General features: G+C 37.6%; 1 protein-coding gene across 1 annotated transcript in view; it reads left to right on the top strand.

Annotated features, from left to right (window-relative positions):
• The window catches only part of dtna (dystrobrevin, alpha), a 43470-nt gene extending 31214 nt beyond the window's left edge, over nt 1–12256 (top strand). Inside the window, exons 17-21 of the mRNA XM_079806935.1 lie at nt 251–443; nt 1705–1794; nt 1887–1971; nt 2069–2189; nt 9608–12256. Coding sequence (XP_079663061.1) covers nt 251–443; nt 1705–1794; nt 1887–1971; nt 2069–2189; nt 9608–9718 — 600 coding nt within the window. The 3' untranslated portion in view covers nt 9719–12256. The remainder of the gene's footprint in view (nt 1–250; nt 444–1704; nt 1795–1886; nt 1972–2068; nt 2190–9607) is intronic.
• Nucleotides 12257–13004: the final 748 nt, after the last annotated feature.

The following is a 13004-nucleotide window of genomic DNA, read 5'->3' as shown; positions in this document are numbered from 1 at the left end:
ATCTGTGTGAAGGTGTATTTTCAAACTCTAAAGTGTTGCAATACAGCTCATTGTGTATCTCCCTTGGCATTTACATTTAGAGAACATATGTTGACTTGGGGGGTCTTTAAAAAGTCTTTCATTTACCTTCATAAAACCTGCAGAAACCCTGCAAAAGGATTTTAAATTGTTTTAGTTTTAGTCAACTTTAACAACACTGGATTAAGCAGTTTTGATTTTTATTTTACAATAATCTCCTTTTGTTCCGTAGACCCAAGGCCCTGGCCTCTCCCCTCGCTCCTCCCCCAGCCACACGATCAACACATCCATCCAATCAGTATCCGGCAATACCACACCCATCCCCATGCCCCTCCAATCAACATCCGGCAATACCACACCCAGTCAGACGCCTCAGGACTCTCTGATGGGCCTGGGAGGAGAGGTGCAGCAGGCCTTCGCTCAGGGTAACAAACATGTTCCTCTTGCCAATCAGTTCAGCCAATTAAGTGATACTGCAGATAAGGGTTACCAGGGTTACACAAAACCTGCCCAATCACGTTCCGGGGGTAAAAAGCAATTTCCGGCAACACAACCAGCGGCAATAATAGAATAAAAGTAGCCCTATTCTGATAGCCCAAATTGACACTACAGGAATATCCTAGGTTAAAAAAACGTTTTAAAAGAGTTACATGAATTATGCAGCTTAAAAATGTTTATTATTTGATCTGTGAAGTTGTCTAAATCATTTTGGAGTAAGAGTGCTTTTCTAGATTCCATGTAAACAGTTTAACTAGAGCATATTGAACCCCAAATCTTCCTGTGCTTCTCAACCAAGGGGCCTTCGCACACTTCTAAGGGGACCTCAAAATGATTTAAAATGAGACAAAACAAACATTCAAATAAGACAAAACATCTAGAACAAGATACTTCTATTTCATTTTTTTCTTTAATTAATTAGGAATTAATTTTAATCAACCTACTGTCTAACCATCTAAAAACGTTTTTTGGAAAATCTGGAAAAACAAACATTAAAATAAGTCAAAACATCTAGAACAAGATATTTCTTTTTTCTTTTTCTTTAATTAATTAGGAATTTATTTAATCCACCCACTGTCTAATCCATCCAAAAACTTTTTTTGGAAAATCTGGAAAAACAAACATTAAAATAAGCCAAAACATCTAGAACAAGATATTTATGTCTATTTAATATTTTTTCTTTAATTAATTGGGAATTAATTTTAATCCACCCATTAATATCTAATCCATCCAACCCATCCTGTTTTGGAAAAATTAGGAAGTCTTTAAAAATGTAGACCTGTAAAAGTTATGCAAGTTAATAAAACCATAAATGTTCGTGGGCATTTTAATAAAGAATATTATTAAAATGAATACAACATTTTTCTAGTTATACCAAGCTAAAATATTTTATGGAGTATAAATTGAGAGTAAACTAAAAAATCTTTAACCCTTACCCAGTAAATCATGAAGAACTGGAAAAGTTTGAATATTGTTATCTGCAGAATGGGTAGCCCTAACCCTAACCCTTGGAGTTAAAAAGGTTGAGAAGAACTGAGTTAAACGCACTTGTCTATAAATCAAAACTGTACCTTGCAATATATTGAGTAATATAATATTATTATAAAATAGCAATAAATAAATACTATTATTAATTGAACTTAATAATATTATAAATATTTAATATGAATTTTTTTTTTTTTTTTGAAGGCTCCAGAAGGAATTTAAGAAATGATCTCCTGGTAGCCGCAGACTCCATAACCAACACAATGTCTTCACTGGTGAAAGAACTTAACTCAGGTAATATTGAATGTTCCTGATCAATCTGATGCCCACCAATGATAGAATAAGTCATTCGCTGATGTTTAAACTTCGCCTTTGATGATGTTTAGAGGCTGGGAGTGAAACAGACAGCATCTCTGACCTCACATTCCCAACGTCAGACGTTCTCCACGCACGGAGTCTTTCAAGATCAGGGTAACAAAAATGTTTGGCTAAATCACCTGCTGAAGTGGATGATCACGTGTCGTCCAGATCTCCTGGGCATGTGCTCACAGTGTTTCTGCTCTCATAGGGCAGCAGGTAAGCTGGAGCCGGGGGAGTTCTATGGACATGATCTGGAGAAGCAGCTGAACAGAGAGCTGAAGCTGGAGGAACGGCTCAGACACACGCAGGAACAGGACAAGAATGTCCTGGTGAGACAGTTGAACATACGGAGGCCTTCAAAGACCAAAGTTAAAGCAGTAATGCAGCAGTAAGATCAGCTGAGGGTTTTGCATGTGAAATGTTGGAAAATGCAAATTGTCAAATGACTCAACCAACCATCATCAGTCCCCGTTTTACTCTTACATTTATAATCTTTGCATTATTAGTGTCTGTAGTGCCTATTTACTAGGGGTGTAAGGATTCGTTTTAACAACGATTCGATTCGTATCACGATTTGAGGTTGTCGATACGATTCAAGGACGATATTGGTTCATTTAGAACGATACGATCCGAAACGATTCAGTGACTTGAAATCGATTCAGTAACTTTTTAGCCAAAAATTGTGTGACTGAAATAAATATCTGGATACTGGTCAGTGCAGGTGAAGTTTCCTAGATTCCTTTTGTTTCTTGTAAGGGAATCACGTATCAATTAATTATGGATATAAACAAACAAGTAAACAACAATTAATGGCAAATGCATTCAAATTTTATTTGAATAAAGTGCAACAGTTTAGGTTGAATTAACAGGAAGTTTACCTTTTCTGCTCTCATTTTCAATATTCAATACATTTTCAATAAAAGCACAGTAAGTTCAACCAACATTTCAACAGTAGGTTAACCTGCTACTTCTGCTTTTGTTTTCCAACATAAAAATATTACAATATTAATATCAAAAATAAAGTGCAACTAACTTCTCTTCAGGTTTAATTTATAGTAGGTTTACCTGCTACTTTTGCTGTTGTTTTTCAACATTAAAATTAAAAATAAAAAGTAAAAAATAAAGTGCAACCAACATTTCTTCAGGTTGAATAAACTGGCTGAACCTGCTTCTACTCTCAGTTTAATAAACAAACAATATTTAACAAAAGATAAAATGTAAAAACTACTCTTCAATGACTCTACAGATTTCTTTTTCAAAAATATCAACATGATCTGACCGCAGAACACTTCTCTGTGCGTTCACTATGTCGCCAGCAGTACTAAAAACTCGCTCTGCTGGCACACTGGTGCCAGGAATGCACAGGTAACAAGCAAGGGTTGAAAGTACAGGTAGCTCTTTCTCCTGGTGGCTTGATCATTTCTTGCTCGTTGGCTTCACCTCTACCCTCCGCCATGCTATGTTTTGGTTTCTTAGCGCTGCTGCTGTTGCGTTGCGATGATGTCACAGATAGGCAGACTGAATCGAGTAACGTTTAACGCCTTTATCATTAAAAGTGCTAAGAAAAAACATCCATATAAAGTCTGACGTGCTTAAATCCAATACGTTATTTCCTATGATCGATACAATCGATTGATTACCTTTTAAAACGATGTTAGAGCGATATATGTTGTCCGGAAGGCCAACTTGCCGAGCACAGATCGATGTAGTTAGATCATAGGAAAATAAATCGATACATCGAAGTAGTAGATGAATCGTTACACCCCTATCATTTACACTATTCACAAGTGCAAATAGGCCACCTTGTTGGCACTGCAGAGGCTATTTATTCCAGCAGCCATATCACCCTGTAGCCCAATACTGGTTTCCCACTGAAGCTAAGAAGGGCTGAGCCTGGTCAGTACCTGGATGGGAGACCAACTGGGAAAACTAGGTTGGGCACTCACCCTGTGGTCTGTGTGGGTCCTAACACCCCAGTATAGTGATGGGGACACTATACTGTAACAAGCACCGCCCTTCGGATGAGACGTTAAACCGAGGTCCTGACTCTCTGTAGTCATTAAAAATCCCGGGATGTCCTTCGATAAAGAGTAGGTGTGTAACCCCGGCATCCTTGCCAAATTTGCCAATTGGCCCCTGTCTATCATGGCCTCCTAATCATCCCCATATATATATACACGATTGTCTTCATCACTCTAGCCGCGTTTCCACCGCAGGAACTTTCCCCAAGAACGAGGAACTTTGGGGTGGTACTCGGTGTGATTCGGCTGCAGGAACCAGGGTCTAAATGAAGTTCCGGGTAAATATTTTTCCCCCTCCAAACGGCCCTGCTCCAGAGGTAGTACTTTTTCAAAGTTCGGGAACTTTCGGGGGTGGGACTTGGGCGCTGAACATGCTGATTGGTTGAACTCACGCAGCAGTTTATTTCAACCGGCATTTTTAAAAGTCTTTTGCGAGCTTCGTTCGTTCTGCGTTCAGTAAATATCAGTCTTGCTCTTTCTGTCCAATGGCGCGCGTTCGTCTCCGCAATCTCACGGTCAATGTCCGTAATAGCTGATAATAACATACGTTGTCTTATTTTAAATCTAGCTTTACGAGCTTTCAGAATACGCTTTAGTATCAGTACTCGTCTCTTTTCCGCCGTTTTGTTAATAACCTCTTTATTAAAACAATACATAACTACCAAAAGCAGCGCTGCTTGCATCTCCTCCACTTGTTATTGTTGCAGACAGTGTCGCGCAAAAAATATTCCTGTCCGTCTCTGACTGGGAGGAGCAGTTGTGTGCAGTCCCACGTCTCTGGGCTAATTTGCCTAATCTTCACGGTACTTTAGACCGCAGTGGAAACGCAGAGAGTAGCAGGCCTGGGGGGGAAAAAGTTCCTGTAAAAAAAGTTCCTGGTACAAATTGTTCCAGGTAATTTCGGTGGAAACGCGGCTTCTGTCTCCTCTCCACCAATCAGCTGGTGTGTGGTGGGCGTTCTGGCGCAATATGGCTGCTGTCACATCATCCAGGTGGATGCTGCAAATTGGTGGTAATTGAGGAGACCCTTTCTATATGTAAAGCGCTTTGAGTGCCTAGAAAAGCGTTATATAAATGTAACAAATTATTATTATTTACACTAACTCCGCCCACTGCGTCTGGTTTGGCCAGACAAAATTACTGAATTGTCAACCAAAGCAATAGTGTAAGGGGTAAGGCGTGTGGCAGAACGTTTTTGGTGCAAATCGACCTGAGTTTGAATCCGCCTTTTGCCGAACTCACTCTACTCCCTTTTCCCCATCACATATCAGATCAGAAAGGCATTTATTTTCAATAAAAATTTAGAACATATTCAAAAAGTAGAAGTAAATCATCTAATGTGTTTAATAATAAGGTGTTTATCGGTTAGGGTTAGGGATGGCGAGGGGTACCCTAGTGACAAATAAATATACTAAAATATATAACTAAAGTATACTACAAATACATTTACATATTACGTACTTAATATAAATTCCCTACAATTGTACTTTTAGTATACTAAATTGACATACTTATAGTCTGCTAAATTGGAACAATTAATTTTGTACTTAATGTACTTTATTTATCTAGAAGTAGTGCTGAGGTCCAACTAGGTATACTTAAGTATATTTGATTGTGCTAAAATGCAAGTATAATTTATGTACACTTTTAATGTACTGCATTTAAAGACTTTTTATTATACAGAGATCAGACTATCCTTACTAATAGTGATATTAAACACATTTTAGGCTTCATATTAAAAAATGTGCACTGTGCAATAAAGTTTAATATTTATATCAGTAAGTCTCAAGCTATATGTCAGTAAATATGTTAATAGTTTTGTAGTATACTTAGTATAAAATAAATGTATTTTAAATACATTTTGGTATAGGTTTTTTCTCTAGGGTAGGGAGCATCCATTTAACAATTTTAATAAATATAATAATTTATACTCAATGTTATTATTGCATACCGTTTAATGTACAACAACACTGAGGTACAAATAGTATCTGCCACTAATTATAAGTATAAATAGCATCTAACTACTTTTTACACTTATTATTACAAAGAAATATTCCTGCCAAATATTAAGGAGGAAATAAGTTTTCATCATTGTTAATAATCAGAAATGTTTCTTTAGAAGCCAATCAAGATATTAGAATGATTTCTGAAGGATCATGTGACACTGAAGACTGGAGTAATGATGCTGAAAATTCAGCTTTGCATCACAGGAATAAATTACATATTAAAATACATTTGAACACAAGATATTTAAGTCAAATTGTAACACTTTTTCACAGTATTACTTAATTTTTTTATCAAATAAATGCAGCCTTGATCTAGCATTTATTTGAGCAGAAGAGTCTGCTTTTAAAAACATTTAAAAATCTTACTAACAACAAACTTTTGAACGGTAATTTGGCAGGATTAATTTTGCCTTAAATTAAATAATATGCATCAAGTGGTTTATATTTAAGATATAACCCCCCAAAAGAGAAATAATGTCTCATATGTTTCTATATTCACATCAATATTGTTATCTGCCCCAAAGCTATTTTTAAGTATCAAACTTTGGATGGATATTCTGGGAAATATGCCAACGGTGTGTCATGAGTACGTTGCATCATATATCAAATTTGATTTCTTTTTAATTGCTATAGAAATTAGATGAAATAGAAATGAAATACCCATTAAAGCAAATGGATATTTCATTGTAATGAACATATCCCCAGGCTGCTTCCAGGCACCTGTTCTTGAGGGCCGAGATGATGTTCATTTTAACTGCATCTGGACGAGTTTTGCATGCAAAGGAAAAAGTGGAGGGGAACCTGCTATCTCTGCTCCCATAGAAGTTTCATGTAATGCAACGTTTCCACCAACCAAGGTCTTTGTCAGGCTGCATGCAACTATTACCGTTAAAGGCACAATATGTAATTTTCCGCCGCTAGTGGTCGCTTATTCAAAACAAAAGCGTAGCTTGATAACGCCTTGATTTCGTGGAGCTTTAATTATGCCGCAGACGAGCGCTTCCACTTCTTCCGCTCATGCGAATGTGAGGGAACACAGCGCTGTTTTATCATATAAGATACATTATTTGAGTGTGTTGAAAGTTGTTATAATGCTACTCTGTTGCACACTGCAGTGAGCTAGATCAATATTAGGCATGGTAAAACATGGTACTCGTGGTAAATTAAGAAAATCAGATTTAAACAGTAAGGGCCCTATTTTAATGATCTAAGCCAGGGGTGGCGAACTCCGGTCCTGGAGAGCCACAGTCCTACAATTTTTTTCTTCAACCCAAAAGTTAATCAAGGTCTGAAGGGTTAGGAATCTACAGGCAGGTGAGTTTTATCAGGGTTGGAGCTGAACTCTTTAGGACTGAGGCCCTCCAGGACCGGAGTTTGCCACCCCCTGATCTAAGCGCATGGTCTACAGTGCACGCCACTGGTGCACTTAGGGCCTGTCCGAATACACTTTTGCTAGTTTAACGACGGGAAAAATGGTCGGCGTGCCTGGCGCATGGTCTAAAAGGGTTGTACCTAGTCTCTTAAAGGTGCCCTGCCACACAAAACTGTTTTTACATGTGTTTTTTAAAAATATGTTAGGTCCATATGTGTTTGTGTTATGTCGTGAATGTGAAAATGAACTGCTACCTCTGTCAGCTCTAGCCACTGAAAAGAAATAAGCAGAGAAATCAGGGCATTTACAAAAGCTGGTCAGTTGCCTGAGGCCATTACTATTCATGAGCTCGCCCAGTTGAGACCGCGCCCACAGAATTCGTCTAGCTCAGTGACAGTTTTCGTATACAGCCAGCCTGGCTGAACGTCATATATATATATACTCACCTAAAGGATTATTAGGAACACCTGTTCAATTTCTCATTAATGCAATTATCTAATCAACCAATCACATGGCAGTTGCTTCAATGCATTTAGGGGTGTGGTCCTGGTCAAGACAATCTCCTGAACTCCAAACTGAATGTCAGAATGGGAAAGAAAGTTGATTTAAGCAATTTTGAGCATGGCATGGTTGTTGGTGCCAGACGGGCCGGTCTGAGTATTTCACAATCTGCTCAGTTCCTGGGATTTTCACGCACAACCATTTCTAGGGTTTACAAAGAATGGTGAGAAAAGGGAAAAATATCCAGTATGCGGCAGTCCTGTGGGCGAAAATGCCTTGTTGATGCTAGAGGTCAGAGGAGAATGGGCCGACTGATTCAAGCTGATAGAAGAGCAACTTTGACTGAAATAACCACTCTTTACAACCGAGGTATGCAGCAAAGCATTTGTGAAGCCACAACACGCACAACCTTGAGGCGGATGAGCTACAACAGCAGAAGACCCCACCGGGTACCACTCACCTCCACTACAAATAGGAAAAAGAGGCTACAATTTGCACGAGCTCACCAAAATTGGACAGTTGAAGACTGGAAAAATGTTGCCTGGTCTGATGAGTCTCGATTTGTGTTGAGAAATTCAGATGGTAGAGTCAGAATTTGGCGTAAACAGAATGAGAACATGGATCCATCATGCCTTGTTACCACTGTGCAGGCTGGTGGTGGTGGTGTAATGGTGTGGGGGATGTTTTCTTGGCACACTTTAGGCCCCTTAGTGCCAATTGGGCATCGTTTAAATGCCACGGCCTACCTGAGCATTGTTTCTGACCATGTCCATCCCTTTATGACCACCATGTACCCATCCTCTGATGGCTACTTCCAGCAGGATAATGCACCATGTCACAAAACTCGAATCATTTCAAATTAGTTTCTTGAACATGACAATGAGTTCACTGAACTAAAATGGCCCCCACAGTGACCAGAACCCAATAGAGCATCTTTGGGATGTGGTGGAACGGGAGCTTCGTGCCCTGGATGTGCATCCCATAAATCTCCATCAACTGCAAGATGCTATCCTATCAATATGGGCCAACATTTCTAAAGAATGCTTTCAGCACCTTGATGACTCAATGCCACGTAGAATTAAGGCAGTTCTGAAGGCGAAAGGGGGTCAAACACAGTATTAGTATGGTGTTCCTAATAATCCTTTAGGTGAGTGTGTGTGTGTGTATATATATAGCCAATCACAGCAGAGCTCACCATTATTATTCATGACCCTTCCAAATAAGGTAATAACAGCCCATTTCATTCTAGGGACAAATCCTAGGGTGTTAAATGGACATGTAAAACTGTTTCTGGAGCATTTTTGCCCTTACCTGAGCCACATACCTTATATGTATATCAGAGAACAATTTAAAATATTGTATCAATGTCTTCTATGGCACCTTTAAATAACACATAACATACTGTGCTTTTGACTTTATACCAGGTTTTTGTTGGTCAATGGTCGATTTCAGTTCGGTTTCACAGTCGATTTCAGTTCCCCAATAGCAATGTGCCAACAATGCGTCTGAACACACCTAGTTTGGGCGAACAGATGGGTGCAAATGTATTTGCTATTTGAACATTGTTCCTGTGGTTTTTGGATATTTTAATCTAAAAATCGTACATATTGTGCCTTTAATTCAGGATACTCCTATCATTTTAGCGTGGTACGGAAAGCCTAATGAGGAACTTAATTCTGAGAATTTTAAACTTTCCTCAATGCTGTTTTTTCCAGGTGACCTTACAAGAATAGCTGTGTTTAATAAGCAACGGTAAGCCTTCGCCCCTTGCGCTGTGACAGATGCAATACGACAGCAATTGATGGTTGAAACGAAGGTTTTTCCTTTGTCTTTTTCTGTCCTCACAGAGAGATGGAGCGACTCTGAAGCACTGTGCAACCAGACCTGAGCTGGAACATACACCACTTCTGAAAAGCATCAACTCGCAACAATACTGCGGTACACAACCCCATCTATAAATATAGAAATATATTTTTAGACTCAGCAAAAAGTTTTAAGACAATACTGTGAACTGACTTTGGGAATTACAAATAATGGAACTGTCTACAACACCGCCAGTGCCATAAATCCAACGATTAGAGATTATTTCATTTACTTGGTGTTGATGTGTTCAGTTTGGTTTATTTCCGTGTGTGTCCCTTCAAAACGTGTACTGTATTGAAATATCTGTGGGGGTGGGCTTTACTGAAGCTGCTATCTTTACAAACAACATCTTTTATTGTACATTAAGCCTGGCCTGATGGTCTTTTAAAGCATATCAAATATTAGGATTATGCTGTAGATTCAGTTTGTCCTTGAGAGTGGAATCATTTAATCATTTCTTTGATGCACAAATACACTGCCTTAGCTTATCAGACTAAGTTTATTTGAATAGGTGGGTAGGAATGTGTACTATTCATTTTTAAAGACTCACATTTTAATTAATAAGAGCAGTCCAGAAACGGGTGAATCTCGTGAATGCGTCACCAGGTCACATTTAATTTTAGAATCCCCAAAATAGAAATGCATATGTTTTGCATGAAGAAAATGAAGCCTATTTTTAGCACCATTTATAGTTCTGATTTTTTCCCCCAATGCTTTTATTTAAATCAGTAGTAGATACTAGCATAATTTGCAGTTTTAGTCATATAATTACTGTATATATTTCATACTAAATAATATCAATATCAATATATATGATGAGAACGAGATTGTTCTTGCATTACAATAATTATTTGGCAGTAAAACACGTTTATCTCAACATAATTTAACATCTTACTGGTTTTAAAATATAGAATTCATTCTCTTTATGCAAAATTTATTTGATTTTTATGCTTTAGAGTCAAATATGACCAGGTATCATGAGATTCATGTAAAACTTTGTACCTCTGGATTCAAAGGAAAATATTATTTGACTCCAAAGTGAATATTTACCATGCTCTATTATTTAAAATGAGCATTTTTGAGACAAACACTGAATGTGCTGTTATGTTGTTCAAGGACTGACAAAATGCCTTTTACAAAAGCATATTTTTGGTGTAATATATGTTGATCCGGAACATAATTATCATGCTTGGATTGATTTCGTTGGTGAATATGAATTCCTTGTAAAGATGTCCACTCGACTGGTTTGGCTTTGGCCATCTCCGGGCTCGTTCATTGATGTTTTTTCTTTGATGTGCTACTGTCACACTGCAGCGGTCACATTGATCACATGGTTTACTCCGAGCATTGCTTTTTCAGACGGGCAGTTATATGCCAGAACAAAAACAGCATTCGCACTCTGCTGCCAGCCGTTGCACTTTTCAGTGATTTTGCATGGTACTGAAGAAAAAATAAAAATATTATGTTGTACAAATATCATCAAGTGTCCACGGGTTATGTTATTTTATATCATTTGGGCTATCAGTTTGTTAAAATTGATCCGTTCATTTATAGTGTTGTTGTACTCGAGACCGGTCTTAAAGGGATTGTTCACCCAAAAATGACAATTAGCCCATGATTTACTCACCCTCAAGTCATCCTAGGTGTATATGACATTCTTCTTTCAGACGAACACAATCAGAGTTATATTAAAAATGTCCTGGCTATTCCAAGCTTTATAATGGCAGTAAATTTTGCTCTGTTTTTGAAGTCTATAAAAGTGCATCTATCCATCATATAACTGCTCCACAAGAAAATATACTTGTGTAAGAAAATATCCACTTCGGCCAGATCGCCTTCCGTATTCAAGTCACGGAAAAAGTGTAACTGCCGCAACAATGACGTTGGACGTAACGTAAGCGTGTTTAACTGCGAGAGGCGTTACACTTTCTGCTTAAAACGGAAGGCGGTCCGCCGGAATTGCTTTATAACGTGTAAAATATGGATATTTTTCTTACACAAAAACCCATCAATTCGCTTCAGAAGGCCTTTATTAACTTAGAGCCGTGTGGAGTACTTTCATAGTGGATGGATGCACTTTTTTGGTCTACAAATGTTGAATTAGCCAGGACCTTTTTAATATAACTCCGTCTGAAAGAAGAATGTCAAATACACCTAGGATGAGTAAATCACGGGATTGTTTTCATTTTTGGGTGAACTATCCCTTTATGACAATTTTTTGATGGTCTGTGTCTAGGTCTCCGGACTTGGGATTTTGTTTCAAGACTAGTCAAGACCACAACTGCTGGGATATTACTAAATTGCCGGTGCATTTGTCGGATTTATTTATTAACATCATTATTGTGATTGGATGATGCAATCAATAACTTATTTCTAATTTGATTTATTTACTGTGCCGGTTCAGAAATTAATTAGGGATTGTGTCAAAAATGTTTCCAAAATGAATATACAAATGCTCACAAAATTCAAGATTTTGTTGCAAAAAAGTACTTCTGGATTTTTAAAGCATGAGATCTGGATTTTTTTTTTATTATAACGTGTGATATAATTAAGCAATATCACAAGTGCAAGAGATCTGTTTTCAGAAATGTAATCATGACTGCATACATCATATTGCTTGTATACAAACATTCAATAAAAAAATGTAAAACATTATTCTCAGCTTAATTTTATACATTTGTAATTTACCAATTCAGATGCATCTTCTGTACCACCTCTGCGGTATAAAAATCTATTTTGTTGTTAATTATTTAATTTGATTGGTAACAGCTCTATATAGTGTCTTATTTAGGGTGATCATATTTTGATTACCGAAAACCAGGACACTCGGCCCAGCAATGAGATACTTAAATGATACTCGAAGTTTACTCAAAGATTCCTTATTAATTTCAATACATTTAAAGTATGCCCCCTCTGTATGGATAGCAAATTGTTATATTAGGGCAAGGACAGGACTTGAAAACAGGACGTTTGGTCACCCTAGTCTTATTCTAATTATTGATTAAAAATAAGTAATTTCTCAGGCGGTAATGTGGATCTTTATGAATTTAAGGAGTGCTGGGCTGGTCTTGGTCTTGTCTTGGTCTCAACACACACTGGTCTCGGTCTCGGGTGAGGTTGTCTTGACTACAACACTGTTCATTTAAAATAATTTGGCACAAAATGCTCTTCTAACTGTTGAATTGTCATGTTGATGCAATACACACAACATCCACTAGCTGGCGATGTTTAACAAATTTTTTTTTTTTTCACAAATCACATTAAGAAAAAATAAATAAAATGAACTAAACGTCAATTAGTCAAATTGAATGAATGATGTTAAAGATAAAACATTATAACATTTTTCCCAAAAACGAGTTTAATAATTTGGGACGCTTTTGA

This window comes from Gobio gobio, assembly GCF_949357685.1.
Source record: "Gobio gobio genome assembly, chromosome: 23".
Taxonomy (NCBI): Eukaryota; Metazoa; Chordata; class Actinopteri; order Cypriniformes; family Gobionidae; genus Gobio; species Gobio gobio.
The sequence above is the reverse complement of the archived record's forward strand: the minus strand, read 5'-3'. Positions and strand labels throughout refer to the sequence as shown.